Source organism: Populus euphratica, unplaced genomic scaffold (assembly GCF_000495115.2).
Source record: "Populus euphratica unplaced genomic scaffold, PopEup_1.0 scaffold162.1, whole genome shotgun sequence".
Taxonomy (NCBI): Eukaryota; Viridiplantae; Streptophyta; class Magnoliopsida; order Malpighiales; family Salicaceae; genus Populus; species Populus euphratica.
The window spans coordinates 78,768-102,853 of record NW_011500047.1 but is presented as its reverse complement, the minus strand read 5'-3'; the positions used below and the strand labels follow the sequence as shown (position 1 = coordinate 102,853).

At 32.0% G+C, this 24,086-nt stretch overlaps 3 protein-coding genes and 1 long non-coding RNA gene across 4 annotated transcripts; 3 read left to right on the top strand and 1 right to left on the bottom strand.

Annotated features, from left to right (window-relative positions):
* The first annotated feature begins 1,218 nt into the window (after positions 1-1,218).
* Positions 1,219-2,228, top strand: LOC105107506 (uncharacterized). Its single transcript, XR_838898.1, has 2 exons — positions 1,219-1,669; positions 1,752-2,228. It is a non-coding gene; the product is annotated as an uncharacterized LOC105107506 (long non-coding RNA).
* An 8,573-nt stretch (positions 2,229-10,801) lies between these two features.
* Positions 10,802-13,589, top strand: LOC105107505 (CBL-interacting serine/threonine-protein kinase 12-like). The gene has a single exon (XM_011001449.1). The coding sequence runs from the start codon at positions 11,016-11,018 to the stop codon at positions 12,597-12,599; it is 1,584 nt and encodes a 527-aa protein (XP_010999751.1). The 5' UTR covers positions 10,802-11,015; the 3' UTR covers positions 12,600-13,589.
* Positions 13,590-17,973: 4,384 nt separating this feature from the next.
* LOC105107504 (uncharacterized) lies at positions 17,974-23,337 on the bottom strand. The gene is made up of 4 exons (XM_011001448.1): positions 22,738-23,337; positions 22,576-22,628; positions 18,725-18,826; positions 17,974-18,558 (listed from the first exon to the last, which is right to left on the bottom strand). Exons 1-4 carry the CDS (start codon positions 22,804-22,806, stop codon positions 18,399-18,401), a joined length of 384 nt encoding a protein of 127 aa, XP_010999750.1. The 5' UTR covers positions 22,807-23,337; the 3' UTR covers positions 17,974-18,398.
* On the top strand, positions 19,817-21,132 carry LOC105107503 (transcription factor-like protein). The gene has a single exon (XM_011001446.1). The coding sequence runs from the start codon at positions 20,331-20,333 to the stop codon at positions 21,066-21,068; it is 738 nt and encodes a 245-aa protein (XP_010999748.1). The 5' UTR covers positions 19,817-20,330; the 3' UTR covers positions 21,069-21,132.
* Positions 23,338-24,086: the final 749 nt, after the last annotated feature.

The window sequence follows — 24,086 nt, the reverse complement described above, 5'->3', positions numbered from 1 at the left end:
TCAATAATTGCCGCATGTTTTTCCAAGAAACTGTTAGGAGTTGAATAATTTGAAATCAAAATTTGGAAAAGATATTTTATTATAAACTCACGAAAAATCCTCGAGTAAAAATCAGAGATCAACTCCTGTAAGTCCCCAAAGTAATGATGGTGGCAAAAAGCTACGGCTCTTTCCACAGAAATGTCCACACCATGCACCTAACACAATTTCCCAGTTTTGATTAACGGAAGAGGTATATAATAAACCCACCTCGAATCAGTGGGACTCTAAGAATCAAAATCATGAGGCAATTGATTATTTTATTGATGATCAGGGCTGCCCCACCCCCCCTACAATTCAATCTTTTGTGCACTTTTTTGACGAAGCAAGCCATGTGAACAAACATGGGGCAGGAGACATTCTTTCTTGGATGATTCAGGAACAATTTGACGCGAGTGTCATCTCTATGTTCGCAAAGCTTGACTAAACTTCAACTCACCCTTCTAGTTCAACAAGGTAACGCTGCTTCCATACACTTTCATGCCTTATTAATGACTTTTTAAGAGGGCCTGTAGAGGTCCTTTTTTAAGTATTTTTCTTTTTATTTTTAAATCAGTACATCAAAATAGTAAAAAACACTAAAAAAACTAAATTGAAGCTCAAGCGATTCAAAATCATGGTTGAACTGTAATGATAAACGGGATCTGAATCTTCCTAATCAACCCCCTGATGCCATATGATTCCAACAATTAGAGACAAGTTCGAAAGAAAACTTCCCTCGTGGGATTAGGGTTGGGGGCACCCAGTTATGCATAGGGAAATGGTATTTTACTAACCAAAATGTACAGATTCTCAATACAGTAAAAGGAAATCTATGCAAATAAAGTATACCGATGGATTTGGAGAACTTGCTCCGCAGTTCTTTGGTGGTGGGCAGGTATTTCACCTGCTCCTTCACGTTACTTGTGGTTCGTTTCTTTCTTCTTCCTTTTTTTGTGAGTAAAATATTTTTGAATTGCTTCGAGGCTCAAGCTAAGTGGATGGCATCACCTAATCCACATGAATCCAAACCGAAATTCCAAAGGGATGACAACAAAGATTTGAGACTGTAAATAATTTTATTCTCCATCACCTCACCTAAAAGTTTCTTCAAGATTGAAAGACACGTTCTTATCATACATACGATTACGCATTTTGTCATGTAATTAAGTAATTAATTGACAGGAGATCATGCTGAGTCAGTAACTTGTGCCTATACATACAAAATCTTGTGGTGAGTGTTGTTGAAGTTGCAAAAGAATAATGAATGTAAGGAAACATAAGAGTGTAATTAGGGATTGATGTTGACAAGGGAAATCTGATTGCTATTAACTAACAGAATTTTTTATCTTTTTTTATCTACAGCTTCGATTCATTAGGTAGAAACATCAGATACAAGGGTGCTATAAAACCTACTGGGATTGCATGAGAGCCAATCAGGAAGAAGAAGGCCGTTCTTAATGGCTTTTGCAACCCAATCTGCAGTCTGGTTAGCCCTCCTGGTAATAAGGTTGACAGAGACAGTAGGCATGCTTGATAACCGATGTTTTATTTCTGCTATAATAGGAGGAATCTCCCCACCAGGAACCGGGATATGATCCTTGATGGCTGTCACAACTGTAGCTGCATCCGATTCCACTGATATCACCTGGTAGATAGATTCTATCTATGTTCATTTTAGATTATCGAGTTATACTAGTGCATTTATTGATCTGTAATCTCAATCTAACCAGGAGTGTTCATGAGAACAAAACACAGAATCACATGCAAAAACATGTTTCAGGAATGTGTGTGCGGGGGCAGAGACTCAATGGAAATGGAAGCATCAGAGAAAGCAACTCTCCCACTATGAGCTCATTAGCATAGCTTCCTTCCGTAGATTTCATAAACTGATCATTAATCTGTAGTTACATAAACTGATTCTCTAAGGTATCAGATGTTACATGATTTCAAGAAGAATGAAACTCAATTTACACACAGGACTTTTCATTGATGCCATTATTAACATATAAACATGTCACCACCGTCGCAAAATGGGGCAAAGCCTCAACATACTTTGAAGGGGGATGAGCAGCTGTGGAACCATTTTACACAATACACCCAATGAAGGCCCCTACAACTCAACTACATAAAGAATATTTGTTTTTCTGAAACCTTTCACACAAACAGGACTAAGTCTAGATTTCAGATCATTGAGAAAACAAAGGTTCGACCATCTCAACGGATTCCACAACAAATAAACAGAAGATCTGGCACCAGAAAACTTTACTGATTGCCTAAGGCCAAATCATGCCAAGCATCTGTGTCCACGTGTTGAGTCTCCTGATCTGAAAAAAAAAAAAGGCAAACCCAAATACTCTTAGATATGGACTTGCAGCTGAAACACAACATGACTAAAAAAAATGACTGAGAGAAGCACTAGTACGCTTAGATCAACCATGTTACTAAAGAGAGATAGATCAACTAGAACTACCCAACCAAAAAGCTTTCATCATTTCCAGCCAAGTCTCCTTCACTTAATAAACAAGCAAACACATGGAAATGGAAAAACTGTTCCAGAAACTCGGTCCGTGTTGAGCGGACCAACAAAATTGATCAATGCAGTATACTCCATGGTTACAATTGATAAGTGCAGTGAAGACAAATGGTTTGATTGGCAATTTACAAAGACTATAAAAATTACTCGGAAAGGAAAAAAAAACAGAGACACATTTAAAGAAAAGCTGTAATATAATAAATTCCTCTCCAGTGAGCATTGCAGAAAACATCAATTATAAAGATGGGCATCCAATTTAATAAGAAAAAAAGAGATTTTTTTTCTCCAAAGTTTGCGAGGCATACTTGAATCTTCAGTATCATCAGTCCTGACAACCATCACCGGTGGTAATGCAAGATCTGCATTCATTTAAGGCAAGAATAATCCCAAAAACTAGGCAGTTAAGTCACAATAAAAGAAGAAGAAGAAGAAAGCCGCATTGGGTAATTACTAAATGAATGAAAATGATGATACCATCATCTGGCAAAGTGTCTCTCAACCATTCCTCGTCCACAATATCTATAAGAATACCCATGTTTAGTTCTGCCATATTTGTTTCTTACTTCAATCGAATTCCCCTTCAAAAATACACACCACAAACAAATTGCACAAAGGTTAAGCAACATTCGATATTAGTGATCCTCCAAGGATACAAAGAGTACAAAAACTTCTCTCAAGTGCTAAAAATAAACAGAAAATGGGGTAAAGTTTGGTTGAGGCATTTTCTCGAACATGTTGAAAATCTGAATTAGATTAAATCTAAAATGACGATCAAGCCAGAAAACTGGGGTACAAAGCAGTGAACTTGGAGAAATAAAAGGGAAAGCGAAGAAAGATGCTTGAGAATGTGTACCTGCTGTTGCTGCTTGGTTTGATGACTCGAAGAAGAGATCCTAAAACATGGTTCTGTATAATTGCCCAAAATCATGATTTGGCCTTAGGGTCCCAGAGGATCATGCTCTCAATTAGAAGCCATTGGGTCACATTATTTTAGGCCCGCACAAATTTTGTGGACACCGTTAATATAAAAAAAAAAGTTTTTATAGGGTGGTCATGTCTGGGCCTGGCCTGGTGTCCATTTCTGTACCCCTGTCTATGTTTTATCATGTGCTTTTTGTTTAAAATTATTTTTAGAATTAATTATTTTAAATTTGGTTTTATTTTTATTAAAAAAATTAAATTAACATTTAAAAAATTCAAATTGATCCAGTTCATTTTAGTTTTTTTTAGTTTGAGTTTAGTTCGGTTTGGTTTTTTAAAAATTTTAATTGATTTTTTTGTTTTTCTAATTATTTTTTTTAATTAATTTTTTAATATTTTTACTTACTCTTATTATTTCTAAGGTTCAAAAAACTTTCAATGTGTCAACTACACTTTTTATTTATTTTTTATTTTTTGAAAAAAAAGGAGGACATGCTTAGTTTTTTTATTTATTATTTAATGGGTCATTAGCCTATCGAGTCTAGGTGCTTGATTTTTTTTGTTTTTATTTTTTTAAGTTATGATTCATTAAAATAAATTAAAAGTTATTTTGAATATTATTTTATTTAATATCATTTGATTTTCACTTTTTTTAATAAAATCTTAATATTCTTTTTATAACATTAGCAAATGATCTATTAATTTTAAAAAAAATATTTAATCAGTTTTTGCATATATTTATATTTGTTATCATATTGTTCATCAAAAATAGTTTTTAAAAAAAAAAATGTTAAACTCAACCAAATCTATAGTTAAAATGGTGAATTTAAGGATTTAATAAAGTCTTGTAACTAACATTTATTAATAAAAGCTAATTGGGATGGAGAAGAACATTATTCAATGTGATAGTATTCATTATTCATTAAAATAATGTAATGGTGGGTTTACTTTTCTAAAATAAAATCTTTTGATTGATGATTGTAAATGAATTGATCTTTTCCAGGTTATTCCATTAATTACGCCACTTTCTTTTTATTTGTCGGAGCATTCCCATGATAAAAATCTAATAAAAGGGGGGCGGAATCATGTACTTTTGCTTTATTTGATTAGCCGTAGCATTATCATTGCCTATGCATTTTCCATTTCTACAGTCATGTCACGGTGGCTGAGCCGGAGGGCTGGTGGGGGCGACCGCCCCCCAGCTGAAAATAAAAGGCCCTTACGTTTAATGTATCTTTCAAAAAAAGTATTGTTATTTTTATATAAAGGCACCTCGAGAATTAAAAAGCCACTTATTTGGTTTTATTTTAATATTGATAAAGAGGGAGAAGCAGGCGAAAGTAAAGTACTGGGATTGGAAATTTCATGGAAGGCCGATGCTCGAAGAAATAATAATTATTCAATTTATTGTGCTCCTAAGATGGTCTTGTTTTTTCTTATAATATTTTGCTGAAAAAAATCAATTTAATTGTTTGCAAAAAAATTGAAATTAGAGGGACTTAAATTCAATTTGAGGGCAAAAAATTGGATTTTCTTTTCCCACACATTGTTTTGTCAGTGTGTTTCGTCCATCTTTTTTTGTCTTTGGATTTTGGACAAGTTCAATTTTGGTCCTTTCAATTTGAAAATTTTATGTTTTAATCCAAAAGCTCATTCTGATCACGTTTTAGTCCTTGTGTTTTAAGAGGGAGAGATAGAGTTTATGAAAGTTGGTTCTCCATTTTCAAAAATAAAAAAATTTATTCTTGATATCAATAATTTTTATTCGATGAAAAAAGTTAAATTGAGGTGCTCGTCGTTCTTTATATTTTGCCGAGGAAAAGTATATTAGTTTTGAGAAAAAAAATATTTACAGTTAATAGAAATAGATTCTTTAAGAGCTTAAAGATGTTTTTAGACTAAAATACGTTGAAAATAAAATTTTAGAATAAGAAAACCACCAATTGAATTTTTGAACTCCGCTCCGACACTCGAATTCTAAAAAAATAGATGGCGCAACAGTCGACTCGTTGTCCTCTTTTGTTTTTTCTTGAAAAAGTAATGTCGTCCTCGGTTCAGTAAAAAGATATTTAAACAAACAAGTCACGTGAGTTCATAGTGAGGTTATGTTTAATATTATGGTAGTTATTATATTTATAATTTTAAAAAATATATATTATATAAAAATATTTTTAATTGTAATTAATTTAAAAAATTATATTTTTTTATTAAAAATGTGGTTAAAATTAAGATTAAATAAAAAATAGTTTTAAGAATACTTTTTAAATTGAAATTATAAAATAATTTTAATATATATATATATAGTGATAATTTTTAAATATTATAGATGTAACTACTGTTATTATATTATAAAATAAATAATATTTTATATAAAATAATTTTTATTATTTTTTTAAATTATTTATAATTCCATCACATATGAAATATTTCCAACAATAATTATAGTTTTTTTAGTTTCTTAAACATGCAACAAGATAAAAAAAAAATTTAATTTCAATAAATACCTCTCTCTCTCTCCTTCATAAAAAATAATTAAAAAATAAAAAATAAAATTTATTTTTTTTATTTTATTAGATCAAATCTGGTTCAATATATTTAACTTTGAACCGGATCTTATCTAGATCGGCTAAAATTATTCAAGTGAACAGTGGAGATTCTCCACGGCAAAAAAGAGGAAAACAAGCAATGTTATTGCTTGGCAACTACCTTTTTCAACTTTCTTTAAATCACAAGTCTGGCCACAAGAATTGATGGGTCCCACCAAAATAAAAATAGATTTAAAACATAGCCAAACATAAAAAAAAAACCACTACTAGCTATAATCTTCGGTGTAGCCGCATTACCAAACAGCACCTTAGTAGGCTTACACGCATGATATTTCTTTTTTACGACTTAGACACAATGAGCTACTTAACCCGTATCATTTACTCTCTTTTTGAAATTAACTAAGTTAGATCAATGAAATATATGCGTAGGATGCTCGACTTAACAAGTGTTGCATTATCAACAAAGATTAATTAGAACAAATAAATAAACTAAACATATCACAATTTATTTTTCTTTGATCTAATTTAATTAACAAATTCAGGGTCCATGACCGACAACTCAAGAGAAGTATTATACAAACATTCTATCTACGTTAAGCCCTTAACATACTTTTTATAAAATAATTTATATAAAATTTCATAGCATTTCCTAAACTTTCAAAATATTCTTCAAAATCAATAATAATTCAAAATACTTATTACAATATAAAAATCCAAACTTTAACTAAAATAGTGTAATAATATAAAGCATTCTAAGATATCAAATCAAGAACAAGAGAAAAGCTTTACAAAAACAAGCAAGACATACCAATAAAAAACACAAAAGCAAAAATTCTCAATAAAATTAACTTGTTAACAGAAGCAAAGAACCTAAAAAAAATATATAAAAAAAGGTGAGTTTAATCTACTACATGGATGAATAATATTTAATATACATTATAAATATTTATAAGTTATCGTGAATAAATTGTGATATAATAGAAGTATAAGAATTAAAATAGATGTATATATACATATTAAGCATATTAGTATGTAGTAGTGAAATGTATGTCATATAAGAAATAATAGACGAAATCATATGATTTTAATAACAGACAAGGTTTGCAGTTCTAATCATTATAGAAGGATTAGTTGCTACAGGTTGATGTTTTTTTCATCAACTAGATATACAAACTGCTATATGTATATAGATTAACCACTCTCTGTTAGTTTTGAGTTTTCAATATCAATACATAATATATATTCACATAATTATAAAAGCAAATGAATGTCATATCGAATATAATTTAATCCAACAAAATACGAGTGAAAAATCAAAAATAGATGATTACTCAAAAAATAAAGTAACATATAATTTTTTTTAATAAATAACAGGTTGTACTCATCATATAATTAACATACACAAATTTATTTATATTAGATGTATGTTAAAAATTATTCCACTCACTAAGAGAATAAAAACAAAATACAAATAGGCATAAAACTAGTGATTACTGAGAATTGCTAAGAGAAATATCAATAGAATTTATAATGAATACAAAAAGTACTAAAAAACAACTTGAAACAAATAAAATAAAGATTACAACTCTAAAATTAAAGACCAAAATGTAATTATAAAAGTAAAACAAGTCCACCCAATCGATCTTGAACATGTTCTAAACTGATTGATCTTAAAAGAATTGATCAACCTTTACTGCTCAGTTAAATGATCAACCGTAATCACAATAGGTGGACTGGTTCAGACAAATAGGTTGATCGATTGATTAAAATTTTAAAATTTTGATTTAACAGTCTCCCAAAACTGCAAATATTTAAAACAATTCAACTTGTTACTAAAAAACTTATAACCCAATCCTTCTATCAAATGATTTAAGCCACACTAACATCTTAAAATATTAATTAAACATTTTAAACCATTCAAATCTTAAAATCATTAAATCAAGTATAAAAACATCAAGATCTTACCTTAGGAACCCTTATCTCCAATTTTAGAAGTGTCTTTTATTTATTTATTGCACTTTATTATACGTTTAAATACTACTAATAATGATGATAATGTTAGTAATAATGATAGTGGTACTAATGGTGATAATTGTAATAATAATATTTATAATAGTAATAATAATATTAATAGTAATAATAATAGTGATAGTGATGATGGTAATAGTAATAATAATAATGGTGATAGTGATGATGGTGATGAAAGTTACGATGATAGTTTTAATGATTATGATATCAATAATTATAGTAATGATAATAATTACAATAATAATTGTGATAATAATAATTAAAATAACAAGATTAATGGTAACAATAGCAACAATAACAATAATCATAACAATAATAATGGTGATAATATTAGTGAAAATATTAATAGTGGTGGTGGTAGTAGCAGCAAAAACAACAATAAAAATAATATTACTACTAAAATAATAGTAGTAGTTTATTATGATGTGGTTATGATATCAATAATTAATTTTATTATAATAATTTTAGTGATTATGATATTAATAATTATAGTGATGATAGTAATTATTATAATAATAATAATAACAATAATAATATTAATAATAATTAAAATAAATACAGTCACCGAGTATCTTTTATATATTTTATCGAAAACTCACGACAGTCAAAGATTTAAGATAAAAGATTTAAAGATTTATTGTTTTTGCTTGGATTTATAATATTGCAAAAAAATATTTCCATTTTTTATTATTTCTTTTTTATATTTTAAAAAACATGGTTCGTCACGCCAGCAAATCAATTAGTAAATAACAAAAGAGATAGAAATGGATAATGAACTTCAAAAGAGAAGAAATAAAATGATCACCGCGTGCTCGTTCATAATCATCACAATAATTATCAAAACAATATAACGTCTTAGGTATCCGGATTCATTCAATTGTAAGTAAATATAGTTTATACGATGCTTATCCTCTCCATTCTTACATTCAATTGATTACATATTATTATGGTTTTTAAGTGTGTTTTTATTCATTTTCGTTTAACATGTAAAATATTTTAAAAAATATTGTATACATCTATCATATCTTAGGTGTCACAAAATTATTATTTCAATATATATATATCTTCTTATCCATATCTCATGAAGTGTGACACGCATGTTGAACTAGACTTGAAACAAGAGGATGTAATACTATCTTCCAAAATTTGAAAATATTGTATGAGAATTTTCTTCAACTATTTTGACTTTGGCTAACTTCCAGAGAAATAAGAGTTTCTTATCAATTTACGTGTTAACTCTAATGATCATCAACACCAAATTATAAATTGAAATTTGATTTAAAAATACAAATAATAAATGAATTATAAATTATCTACATCAACTATGGTGATAGATGGCAAGATAAAATTAAGTGTATATTTGAGAGTATAATTGATGTGCTTTTTAAAGGGTTTTTTTAAATATATATATATATATATATCACATTAAAATATTTAAAAATAAATAAAAATAATAATTTAAAGCTATTGTTTTTTAAGATGCAGTTGAGCTACAAATCATCTAATAATTATGAAAAAGTCAATGAGCAACCATAAAACCAAAATATAATAATCTCATAAAATAGTAAGTAAAAAAGTAAATAATTTATTTGCATGTCAGCATATTTCTTTCAGATTTTATTTTTACCTAGGAGACTATTTAACTGTTTCCATGCACTTTTATACTACTAAAAAGATTGAAAGTGATAAAAGTTTTTTATTAAAAAATTTTGTTTTTTGTAGTTTTATATTTGAATCTTATGATTGTTAATATAATAATTATTAAAAATTTATATAATTATTAATTTTAAAACTTATGAAATTACTCAAGAAGCACATAAGTTGTTAAGTTATTCATATTAATAAAATAGAAAAAGACTGGTCAACATTTTTTAAAATTTTCGGATACGTGTATGTGAGACGATCACCGACCATCAAGTTGACTTACAACCTCCCTTATCATCAGCACCACGTACTTCCGCCTCATGGGATCCCCATGACGTAAGCGACTATTATCCCCATGAGAGCCACAGCACCATAAAGTCCACTCCTTGCCACGTATCCAGCCCTTCAAACCGTTGATCAAACCATCAAACGGTAAACAGAAATGTGTTAGATGTATGGTGGCGTGGGAGGGAAAATGAGAAAAGAATTAGCTACGTGTGGTCCACGAAAACTCGCAAGCAACAGCACGTGCTAACCACACATAAAATTAAGGTTTGAAACCAGCTGTTTTTGCGTATTTGAATCTTTTTATAAAAGAAAATCTTTCCCTTTGAATGTGTTCGAGAGGATAATAATAACGGTTATTTTTTAAAATATTTTATTTATAAATATATTAAAATAATATTTTTAAAATTAATTTTTAATATTATTATATTAAAATGATGTAAAAAAATAATTTAAATTAAAAAAATTTAAGATTTTAAAAAACTCTGTTTAAAATACGAGAAATCTCTCTCTCATCTCATCGAAGAGTCGTTTAATTAATCAAATCCATTTTTTATTTCCAACTTTCTAATCAAATCCATTGTTATTGGGATACTCGAGAGGAATAAAGTGCACGTGTCTTTTTTTTGAAGGAATGGTAAACGCACGTTAATATATTGAAAAGAAATAACGTCATAAAAAAAAATAAAAAAAATGGGGATATAACTCATCGATTCCAAGGCAAAGATAACGGGGAAAACATCAAATAATAGGAATAACATTTATGCAATTCAGCACAACATATATTTGGATCAATTCAAGAAGAAATAATAATATGATAAAAAACTAAAAAGAAAGAAAAAAAGGAATTTATTCTGTTATTGTTATTCTTTATTATTAGAGTGAGAGAGGGTGACCATAATGCAAATGCATCCTCCTCTGTTCTAGGTTACTTCTTGCTGTCTTTCTTCCTTTCAGAGCGAGAGAGAGAGAGAGAGAGAGAGCAAACCTAAATTCATTCATCCATCCATCCATCTCATCTCATCTCATCAATTTCTATGGCAACCAACAAAAAATTAGGAAACAAGAGCAATAATAGCCAAAGCCAAAGCCCACTTCTGGGTCGGTACGAGATCGGCAAACTTCTTGGACACGGTACTTTTGCTAAGGTATACCATGCTGGAAACATTAAAACCAACGAAAGTGTTGCCATCAAAGTCATTGACAAAGAAAAAGTCCTCAAGGGTGGTCTAATTGCTCATATCAAACGTGAAATCTCCATTCTTCGCCTTGTTCGCCACCCCTATATTGTCCAGCTTTTTGAAGTCATGGCCACGAAAGCCAAGATTTACTTTGTCATGGAATATGTTCGTGGTGGTGAGTTGTTCAATAAGGTTGCTAAAGGCAGGTTAAAAGAAGAGGTTGCCAGGAAATATTTCCAGCAATTGATTTCAGCCGTTTCCTTTTGTCATGCCAGAGGTGTTTTTCATCGCGATTTGAAGCCGGAGAACTTGTTGCTTGATGAGAATGGTAACTTGAAAGTCTCCGATTTTGGATTGAGCGCAGTGTCTGATCAGATTAGACAAGATGGTTTGTTCCATACTTTTTGCGGGACACCGGCTTATGTTGCTCCTGAAGTTCTTGCAAGAAAAGGGTATGATGCTGCGAAGGTTGATATCTGGTCTTGTGGGATTGTTCTGTTTGTTTTAATGGCTGGTTATTTACCATTTCATGATCAAAATGTCATGGTTATGTATAAAAAGATTTACAAGGGGGAGTTTAGATGTCCTAGATGGTTCTCTTCTGAGCTAGTCAGGCTTCTTCATAAACTTCTTGATACTAACCCTGTTACAAGAATTACAATCCCTGAGATTATGGAGAACAGGTGGTTCAAAAAGGGGTTTAAGAATATTAAATTTTATATCGAAGATGATAAAGTTTGTAGTGTTGAAGACGTGGAAGATGTGGGTTCATCTTCTGATCAATCATTATCTGAATCGGAATCGGAATTCGAAACTAGAAGAAGGGTTACATTTTTGCCTAGACCTGCGAGTTTGAATGCTTTTGATATAATATCGTTTTCGCCTGGATTTGATTTATCTGGGTTGTTTGAGGAAGGTGGAGAGGGAGCAAGGTTTGTTTCGGGGGCCCCTGTGTCGAAGATTATATCTAAACTGGAGGAGATTGCTAAAGTTGTTAGCTTTTCAGTGAGGAAAAAGGATTGTAGAGTGAGTTTGGAAGGGTCTAGAGAAGGTGTGAAAGGCCCATTAACAATTGCAGCTGAGATATTTGAGTTGACACCGAAATTGGTTGTGGTGGAGGTTAAAAAGAAAGGAGGGGATAGAGGAGAGTACGAGGAGTTTTGTAACAAGGAATTGAAACCTGGATTGCAGAGGTTGACGCAGGAGGAATCCGAGGCGGCTGCTGCTGCTGCTAATGTTACTACTACTGCTCCTGTGCCATCGGGATCTCCACAATTCACCATCGATCCTTTTCCTACTGATTCTTCACAATTACCCGTTGATCCTTTTCCTACCGATTCCACACAATTACCTACTGATCCTTTTCCTACCGATTCTACACAATTACCTATCGATCCTTTTCCTATCCTTTCTTCACATTTACCTTCGGATTCTGAATAGAGAAAAAAAGAGAAAGGAAAAGGGTATGCCTTACTCTTTCCGTTTGCTTCAATAAGTTTTTGCATGCTATATTTTGTTTTTTGGGGCTTTTAATTTTCTTTGATGTTCTGCTGTGTCATTAGGAAATTAGATGCTAAAACACATGTTGTATGTTCTTTTCTTCTGCCGAGAAAAAAGTAGATTAATTGAAGAGAATGACATTCTTATTTCTGCTGGTCTTGGCAATTTAGTGGTGACTTGTATGTTCTGTTAACTTATGTTGTAAATGTGAATGAAGTTGCTCTCGTCTGCTCATTCCTGCCGATTGTGGTACGGAGTGTTGCAAATACAAGGTTCATGATTTCATTATGAAGAAGAAAATAAAAAAATGGAAGTGAATCATTTAAATTTCTTGATTGTATCTTGTGTGCAGTCCAATATTGGGTAGGGATATGCCCTCTGCTCCTGTTTATACAGCATTTGCTTGGATAATTTACAGTATGCAGGTTGGAGAGTCTATATATTAGTTGCAAATATGATTGGTGAAGATATTAGGGAACTCTCTTCATACTAAGATGTCAATAATAGCAATAGCCATTTTAATTGAAAAAAATATAGTTGATAGTTAATGGTTCAGTTGATTCCTTAACATAACTCATCTGAAGGGTGCCATGTATGAGCAGGAGAGCTGTTTCTCGTTTATATGGGGCTGTATTTAAATCACGAATAATAACTAGAGCTTTATGTGGAGTAAATGAATCCTACTAGTTCCACTGTGTAGATCAGTTCATCATTGCAGAAAATTCATGTTGAAACTGGGATTAGGAATTTGTAAAAATTAAGAACCCCACTGTGCTGGAGTTGCTCAGTTATATAGAAGCAAGGACTTAAAACTGAGAATACAGGTTCTCGGTTCAGTAAGGAAAGTGTGTACAAAATATAAGGTGATTAATGGGTAGGAGTTTTGGTTTGAAATGATTTTACTGGAAAAGGTTATAGTTGTGCCTGGTATTGGTTTGTGGTAACCTTTTGATTTCCCTGTAGATGGTGGACGGGGCACAACCTAGTTGAGCTTCTTTGTGATACATCTCCCTGATTTCTCAAGTTCTGCAATAATAGTAAGTGTGAAGTTAGTTTCAAGCATTTAAAATTGGTGCGAGGATAATAATGGGGGCATACATTCACTGATAATGTTGTATGTCATATTCTTTATTTGTCTGTCAATTGCATATTGCTAAAATGCATGCATGCATGCCATAATAGATATTGTTCCAATAATAGCGCATTGCATTGCTTCTGTCAATACAAATTCTGTACGCTCATTCTGATGGCCTTGGTGGTGCTGGCCCAATCCGCTGCCTGGTGCCTGTTTGCTCATCCAAATCGAGCTTTGTTTCCATTCTAAGGTGTCTTTTCAGTTGAGTGATTGAGAAACGGAGAAGAGATGATAAAAATCATTTATATTTTCATCTATTGATTACTACGTCTAGGAGTTGGAGATTTTCGCTGCGTGCCATTTGCCTTGAATGGATTGAAGTTAACATATCTTGAACCATAGGTTTTATCTGGTAAAGAATTTAGTGAATTTGTCATGAATTTGTTTCACTCTCTAACCTCTTTCTTGTTTTTTCTTCTAATACTGCTTTGCTTTTTGCGTGCATCATTAGTCATGAAATCGTATTGGAGCTAAGCTTTGTGTTTTTGTTCCTTCTCAAAGTCACAAACTTGCATTTTCAACATTTAATGCCTTCTTTTTTCGTGCATACCCCTCCTCCCATCCAAAGAATGCTGAAAAATCATTTCTAACGTGAGGATAACTGGAGCCATATACAATTTCACTTGATTAATTGAGTGGTATGTGTTGCTGGGATGATGCATGCTCTTGTTCCTTTGGCATGTTTGTGAATCACGGTTTCTGAATCCTTATCCTCTTCTGGGAGAAAAACAGGGCACGTGTTCCTGTTTTTGTTAGTACATAGATGGATAGTGTATCTCGTGCACGGACAAATTTGTGAGTCATGCAGGCTTTATTTTTGGTCATAATGCATTGCGTGCTGGGTATTTTCTAGTTCATATCACCCACCATTCTTCACACTGATTATGCAACCATCTCAGTCAGTGGAACTTTACATGGATCTGAACAGTGTATGCATTTGCTTCTGGTTTTGGACAAATCCTATTGTGTGTAGTGATGGAAATTAGAGGTTTTTTTCCTAAGAAAAAACTGAGGCAATTCAACAACGTTGCTAGCTGTGTTTGTTGATGGCTTCAGAGTTAATGGTGCATCAATTTCTGGCTCTGCCTAATTTCTAAACATTGCCAACCAGAACAGCATCTGTAATTTTTGTTTCCAACTCTGTTTTTTTCTTCTATATGTATACAAATGAAGTTGGAAGGTGTTAGGTATGGCTAGTCCGGTAGCTCTTGACTCTGACACCAATGACAGGCAGACAAATGCCACGTGCCAACCATATGGATTCAGCTTAGGGAAAATCCACCTAAAGAAACATCTGTGATTCGTCTAGAATCATAAAGTCTTGGAGGTTGGAGAGTCATAGAGTCAATTATATTGACTATCATGTTCTGTATTGCGTTCTTTCTTCATTTTGAGTAATTATTATACACAGTCCTGCATGGCAGTTTCGTTTAGTTCATAATGAGGGAAAAACTTGAAATCAATCTTTTCTTTTTTTGTTTCTTAATCTAATTTATGGGATTAATTATGGTGATGATTTTGATAACATCACGTAGCCAAATCATTAAATGTTCGGCGCTAATTTTATTTTAAAAAATAGTTGTGATTATTTTTTAAATAATTTTTTGTGTTAAAATATATATTAATATTTTTTTTATTTTTTAAAAATTATTTTTGATATTAATACATCAAAATAATTTAAAAATATTAAAAATATATTAATTTAAAATAAAAAAATTAATATAAAAAATAATTTTTAAAAAATAAAAAAATATTAATTTAAAATAAAAAAATTAAAAAAAATAATTTTTTTTAGAAATTAAATAACAGAAACAAAAATTCTAATATTATAAAATTAATGTGTATTTTTCTATGATATTATTATGATACTCTTTCTACATTGCAAATTACAAGATTTTCAAAATAATCTTTGGTGGGTGGGTGCTGGGACCGCAAGGCTTCCAATTATCATTTCTTGTGGCATCATGGAAGCATGAGGCCTTGACCATCTGGGTGCCTCGCCACCACCTGGCTCTATTAAATCTATAATGCCCACAGATGCAGCCATGCTTAGCTTAGTGTTAATGGAGCGTTCCAGCGAAATAAGACAGAGGTAGAGCAGTGATACGTAGTTAAAAGAGGCCCACGGATCAATCATGCAGAATAAAGTAAATCTGTGCATTGACCTTAGAGACCACAACATCACTTTTGACTAAATAAATAAATAATCATATCAAATGAATTGTGGTCACGGTTGGGCCGCACATATATTTTCTATAATATTCTTCAATTCCACCATTTCTATCATCCTGCAGGCGACCTCAACATCATACGTTTAGGGTTTGTATTGAGAGATAAAATAAAATAAATAAATGTTGATTTTAAAAAAATATATAGGTAAACTTTAAATACTTTACTAAAAAATAAATTTCAAAAACATAAAATATTTTATAATCAATACTACAAGTTAGTCCATTTTTTTTAAAAATAATTCAGATAAAACTCACTTGAAAAAAAGTTTTTTATGAAAATATAACATGAAAAATAAAGGGACATATTAGAAAAAAAAGTGTTTCTTTATTTTTTCATAATAAAGCTTTAGATCCAAATTTCCTAACTCTACAGGTAACGCGCTTTTCCTTTTTTCTCTTTAATGATTTTTTTTTGAACAAGAATACATTTATACTTTTTAACTAATACCAAACATATCTTTAATACATTCACTTCTCTCCCGGCCCTAGCTCATCTTCTCTCCCGTTTCATTCTTCACATAAAAATATCTAGAACCATACCCTCTATCCTTTTATGAATATTTAGAAACATTTTATTTTGAAAAAAAGTGTCTATGCACGAATATTCTATTAAATTTTATTAACTCTTATTAAATCTTATTGACTCTTTCTATAGTCCTACAATTGTTTTTTAGAAGATCTTAAATTGAAAATATATCTATATTTTGTAACTTTTTTATCATGATTACTAGAACTTTTTTTATAACAAATGTAGGATATTCTATACTACACATGTCTTTTTTATTCTCTCTTTATTTAATTATATATGATCAATACTTTTGTAAAGTATTCTAGAATACTCTTTAATTAAAATATATGTAACTTTTTAAAGTCATCACGTTGCTTTTGTAAACATATTTTTCTATTATTGTTAGCTCTTTGGTTTGATTCTTGTAAAACTTTTTATACTTGCAATGACTACTATCTCAAAATTGATGTTATCCATTGATGGATAATTATTAATGTTTGTTGATCTTTCATCATGCCTTTTACACGATCTCCTTTTGTAATGAAGTTAGCGTTGATTTATTTATAGGCTTTTAAAAGCTCTTTTCAACTATCTCCCATATATTTTGAGAACCTAGTCAAGCATTTACTTAATACACCAAGTTTCATACACCTAGTTTCATAGTTATTATTTGTCAACCTATATAATATTGAAGTGAGAAGTCTGAATTGACCATGTTAAATAATTAAATTTAAGTTTTGATATCACTTGTTGGAAGAAAGATATATGTGGTATAAAATCAAAAATAGTAATGCAAAAGTAAAAAAACTCAATAACAAGAAGAAGATTAAGAGAAAAATATACTTTTATTAAGTGTTTCTCTTTACACTCTTTTAGTTATTCTTTTTATTTTTGTACTACTTAATAATGCTTACATGCCTTTTTATAAACATAAAATTCTAAATAATTAAGAGTTAAACTAATATAAAAAAATTATAACCCAAATAAAAATTATATTCTGACGATTAAATAAATCGATAAATTTATTTAATCTAATCAATTACTCAATCTCAACTAATTAATCTATTTTCAATCAATCAACTGCTTTAGCTAATTTCTAGAAATTAATTTACTTTCTACACACTCTTAGCGATTAAATAATAAAGTCAAATAAGATGTCAACCAAAATAAACAATGTGATTAAATAAATTGATGAAATAAGGCTCGACATTCCTAGCTCATTTTGTTTAGGTATGCCTCCGAAAGTAAAGGCTCTTGCAAGCTGCACAGCTTGAATATACTAGACCTCTTATTCCTCAGATATCCAATCATGTGCAACAATCCTACAGTAACATTCGTGTGGGTGAGAAAAAAATCCACTGTTGATCCACCACTTCAATCAATCAGGTTGGTCAAATCACATAACTTGTGCTGTTAATCAGGTTGCTCATATCAGAAAACTATTTCTTTATTTACACACTAGATATCACCTTTAACAAATGCTTTCTGCAACTGTCCACTTAGACCAGTTTTCCGAGGACCTATGGTTGTCACTTCTTGTTTCCGGCAAGTAAACAGCAAGCCTCCTACAACAATGATCAAGACACCCTCGATTGGAATAATTAGGACATACATCCATGTATTTCTGGAAGTTCCATTGCTTGGAGGTTTTTCCTTAAATTGCTTTTCAGCATAATGATTTGAAGACTTAGCCCCTATTGTTGGAGGATTAAGAGATGGATCCAATGTCACAGGGGATTGAGCGACTCTTCTTTGCTTTTGGGTTTGCAGGGAAGCCCCCAATATTGTTGGAAGAGGAATAACCGGTTGAGATCTTCTCAAGTAGTCGGCGACGTACAAAATTAGCAAGGATCCCTGCATTTTGCTCAGGTGATCCTGCTCGGTGCAAAAGGTATCAGATTTGTCCCACAAGCAAAAATTTTAAAAACAAACAAACCAATTTTGGAGAATGTTTTGTACTCCCTATCTGGCTTAACAAAGCGATTTGCACTGCTACCATGCATAGTATCCTTCCCGAGCTTGAACCTTGTAATAAGGGTAAGCGATCAGCAGAAAGAACACACAAACAACCACAACTACAATGAAAATATGTCAAAAGTGAGATATCTTCATCGCTATCTGCATCGGTATATATTAAAATTGTACGTGTGTGTGAGCATATGTTGTGTGTAAAACATATTAAATTCCATACAATTTCAGTGTCAAGGAATTCAGGTAAAGCACCAAATCTCCTCTAATTGGGAACATGAATGAATTCGCCCCACTCACCTGCTTCAAGTTGGTCCACCACATGCTGCACAAGACGTGCAATTTTTATCAGAAAAACAGATTATTAAACTGAAGCACTCCTTCAACTTCAGTAACTTCCATTCACAAAATGGTATGCTCCTAGTTCTTTAAATGTTGAGTGGCATAGGCACAAGTTTATAATGTTTAATGTAAGACATGGGAGACAAGGAAAAACTACTTTTAAGCTAGCAAGAACGGGTATGCATCAGTTCGCTTAAACTACATGTGCACGAAGCCCATAATCACCTCATGCTGAATTGATCGTGTCAGATAGCTTTCATGAGGTATTTCTTGTGAGAAGAAGGGCTAGAGACTTTTGTCTGCTACATTGATGGAAAAACTAGTGACCACGCGCGGAGTAAAGAAATACAGTTTGTGAATATAGATCGGAGATACAGTTTCCCGAATAGCTGTAGATCTTTACAAACAAATACTATATGCAGTCGACAAGTTTGTGAATATCAAAATCATTTATTACCATAAATCCTTAAACATCATGATGGGTACATATTGACTCTAATTCTTCACTGTTCACTACTTTGTTTGAGAATATGTAAGATAGCCTACCAGCACTAAAATATAGCCTGCCAACACTAAAATCCAAACAGTCCCCGCCCGCCATGGCCAAATTCATATTCAATCAGTATAAACAGGCTAATTGCAGTATTCGATTATATTCTTAGATGCTTGAACAGCTCAGTAATATGTTGGAATCAAATGCTTAATTCCTAAACCCCAAGTTCCATAAAATAAAGTACATAAAAAATTATGAAACCTTACAGAGATGTCAAGCTAACAAGGTGGTAGATTTCTGGGGACGAGTTATCAAGACCAAAAATTGGATATATAGTTATTTTCAAGTTCACAATCTCAAAATTAGATATATTAATACTAGTATTTGAATGCCAAAAATTCTCTTACAAGTAAATTGATTATGATAGAATATATTTAATTAATAAAATAAGGTATTCAATATTAAAAAGAAAAAGAAAAAAAGGCGCTGCACAACAGGTAGGCTAATAAAAGAAGAAACCATAACCTATGCATAATTGATTTATCTCTAGCTTATTTGCAATTGTTTCATCAAACTCTCATTTTAGGAGAGATGAAATGGTTGGATTGGACCGAAACGAAGACCTGGCAAAATTGGAAATAGAGTATGCAACCCCCATTTGGGTTCCACGTTGAACCCCATACAGAGTCAAATGTTGACACGTTTTTCAAAATAAGAAACATCAAACACCATGTGGTGGGGTGCTTCAATGACTCATCAACACAGGTCGAATTAGAAGAAACCAAGTAAATGTTCCCTGTTAGACTCTTGACCCTCTCTTTTTATGTAAAGGTCACTTAACCGTTCAAGCTCCGAAGCAAGGTGTAGGTCATGCACAAGCATCCCAGCCTTTTTGTGTGTAACACCAACACAACACATATCTCTCTGTTATCGAATCAACTCCAACCTTTCACTTACCGTGTTAATTCTCTGTGTTTGCACAAAGAAAAACAAAATGAAAGGCAAAGTTGGTGAGAGATTCTCTGAGTTCTTTGAGAAGTGGGCTTGTCAACTGGATGAGTATCTACAACTGCTACTGAGGGCATCAAAACAGAGAGTTATTGATACCGTCTGTGATCAGCGAGAGCTACAAACTTTGGTATCAAAAGTGACACAGCATTACAAAGACTACTTCACTATCAAATGGTCTTTAGCCCATGAAGATGTGCTTGCATTCTTTTGTCCAATTTGGGGTAACCCTTTAGAGAATGCATATTCATGGTTTACTGGATGGAAACCTTCAACCATATTTAAACTCATTGATTCAACGAGAATAAATCGGGTTCCTGGGTCGAGTCTTGCCGAGCTGACACAGGAACAGCTGGGAAAGATTGAGGAGCTGAGGGTGAAGATAAGGTTAGAGGAAGAGAAGGTGGAGAGGGAAATGGAGAGGCAACAGGTAGCTATGGCAGACAGGAAGATGTTCGAGTTGGCAAGGTTGACAGGCCGGGTCAAGGATAGCGAAACAATAGCTCAGTTCGACGGGTTGGTGGAGGTGGCAATGAAGGGACTGATGGTGGGACTAGAGAAGGTTATGAAAGCAGCAGACTGTGTTAGGCTGAGGACTTTGAAGGGAGTTTTGGATGTTTTAAGTCCATTGCAGTGTGTGGACTTCTTAGCTGCAACTAGTACGCTCCAAATTCAGCTAAGGCAATGGGGAAAGAGAAGGGATAGTATTAGCAGAAAGGAGTAGTTGTCAATCTTTTTAGGGTTTTAGGGCTAGCTTTTTTCTGTTTTTCCGTTTCTTTCTGATAGTTTTTTTCCCTCCTGGTTTTGGTTTTTCAACCTTTTTTTCTTCTTGCAGACTTGATGTCAATCTTGTGTTTTATAACGTTTAATACAACAAGAAAAAAACAGATAACGTTCAACATGATAACAGTAATAATAATAATAATAATAATAGAGAGAAATAGAGAGAGAGAGAGAGAGAGAGAGAGCAAAGTATAATATCAACTAATCCTCTACCATGGTCGGTATTAAACCAAGACTCTCCTTCCCTTCTAATTATTATATCCTACTTGAGTAAATTATAATTCAATCCATGTGATTTTGAGAAATCAACAAATTATCAATTAATCCCCTTGTTAATTTCAAAAGCTAATTATTTAGTTCTTTTCATTTCTTTTATATTCTTTTACATTTTCTTATTTTAAAAATTACTAGATATTCTCGAAAGATTGATAAAAAAATGTTTTTGGAAATAAAGTAATATCAAATCAAGTGTGTTCAGCTTTGCTCAAGGAACTAAAAAATTACCTACTGAAAGAAGAGGGCTAATTAATTCGTTTTTTAAAATTATAAGGATTAATTTATAATTTACTCAATTAGCTATAATTAGATCATTGTACGCCGCTATGTTGCTAATATCTTTTTTAGGTAAAAAACAATAATTAAAATTATATAAAGGTTAATTTTATATATCTTAGTTTATTTGACATGATAGATTTAAAAATAATTTAAATAATTGATAAAAATATAATTTGATTTAAAAAAATCAAAATAATATTTATTTATTAAATATTAAAACAATAATATATTATATCAATTGAGTTAATTTTTTTTTTTATTCTCTTCCTGGTTGTGCCTTCATTGTTTTCAGGTCAGATGAAATTCAAGGTTAAATTAAAGAGTTATTTGATAATCAATTGCTAAATTGTAATAATAATAAAAAAAAGACTTAGGCTTCGGTGTGAGTAAATTCAGAACTCAAAAAATATCTAGCATGTAGAGAACATGTGCCAACATGTAAGAGGATCTACCATAATGTGATGGTGTGTGCAGTATCCTTGAACCTCTAAATGCAGTCTTCCATGATGTCTCTATAAGCAATTTGATAGGGGCTTCCATTAAAGATAGCGTATGGAGGTTATTTTTTTCGGTGCAATGTCGATAACCAATTTTCCTTCCTTTTTCTTTTTTTTTTCTCCTTTCACTAGGGTTGAACATTTTTTGTTCGGTCGTGTTTTCAACCAAAATAAACAACCAAATCAATTTTTTTAATTTTTTGAACCGAACCACATTGAAAACCGGTTCAAACCGATTAATTTCGGTTTGGTCGGTTCTATTTTTTTCCCTTCCAAACCAGTTCAAACCCAACAATACTCTCTACTTCTTCTACAGCCCCGTACAGCAAATCCCAAGTTACTAGAGGTGAAGAGCCATTCAGGCTTCCACAGCTAGACCCTTATCCACAACCACACCTGCGTCCAACTGCACATAGCATTGATTGAGGCGATCCAGACAAAACCCAACCCTGTAAATTAGGCAAAAAACCCAAGACTCGAACATTAGCCCCAAAAAACATAATCACAAATCCAGTGCAAGTTGTCCTACTTTAAAAAGAAACATAAAGGAAGCAATACCTTAGTCTTTTCGATGCTGCAGGTGAGGTCGTTTCTCTTGAAATCATCTTCAATGGTGAGGTGAGCCATTTGACGAGTTAACCCATCCAAGAAATCTTCTTCGTCATTCTCTGTTTTAGTAAAGTAAACCACAGACTCAACAGGAGAACTAAGATCTGAAGAAAACCCAAAGGAACCAAATCCATAAAGCAGGGGAGGAAAATCAAAGCAAGGCAGAGAGTAAAGTGATAGCAAAGGGAGAGAAATGCAGAGAAGGGAGGGGGGTAGAGCAGACAGTAAAGTGATACAAAAGAGAGAAAGATGCAGGGAAAGGGGGGGCAACGACAGACAATAAAGTGATACAAAAGAAAGAGAGATGCAGAAAAGGGAGGGGAGCTGAAGCAGAAAGTAAAGTTATACTAAAGAGAGAGAGATGTAGAGAAGAGGGGGCAACGGCTGATGGCTGATACTCTTAGGTTAGAAAACATTGTATTTATATTTATCTTTTTTTTTTAGTGCTAGCTAGTTGAACTGGTTCGGTTCAATTGATTTCAGACTTTAGAAACTAAAACTGAACCGAACCGAAAATGTTTTATGATTTTTTAATTGATTAATTCGATTTTTTTTATTTTCTCAATTTAATTATTTTTTTTTGGCTCACCCCTACCTTTCACATTGAATTCCAATGTTTTTTTTATTTCTTTCCTTAAGGTCTGGATTTTTTCTAATTGTCAATTATGTCTCTTGAATTTTAATCTCTCAACTAAAAAAAGTACTTCATAAAATCAAGTCCAAGAAAAATGGCAGAATTTTTCACCCCCGAGAAATGCAAGATAAGCTCGTTGAAACAACCTATCAAAGTCAATTATGAACAAAATCAAATATAAAAAGATTAAATTAAAAAAAAAAAAAAATTTATGTGTTTATTTTTGTTTTCTTATTTATTTAATTCCATAATTCCATAAATGGAAGAGTTACTCCATCACTAGGGTTCCAAGCAACAATAAAAAGCAGGACGACAAAATCAATACAAGAAAAAAGAATACAAGACTCCAATCAAAACAATTAGAAGAGTGCATCACCAATTCAACGTAGACCCTTTGATTTATCATCAAACCAATTATTGAATTTAATTTAAAAGCATAGATCAATCACGTAAACTCCCTCATGTTTATTTCTTGATCTATTGACTTGAATTTAACAAGGAATATTGATTTATATGAAGGTAGTCGGGCTATCCTGTATTCTCCAGCATGGAAGACTGCGTCGACATCACATCATCTTTTTAACGTGAAAGAACCCTAGCCACATTCATGTCATAGGCAAGTTTAAGGTCTTATCGAGGGTTCTTATGAGCATGCATGAAAACT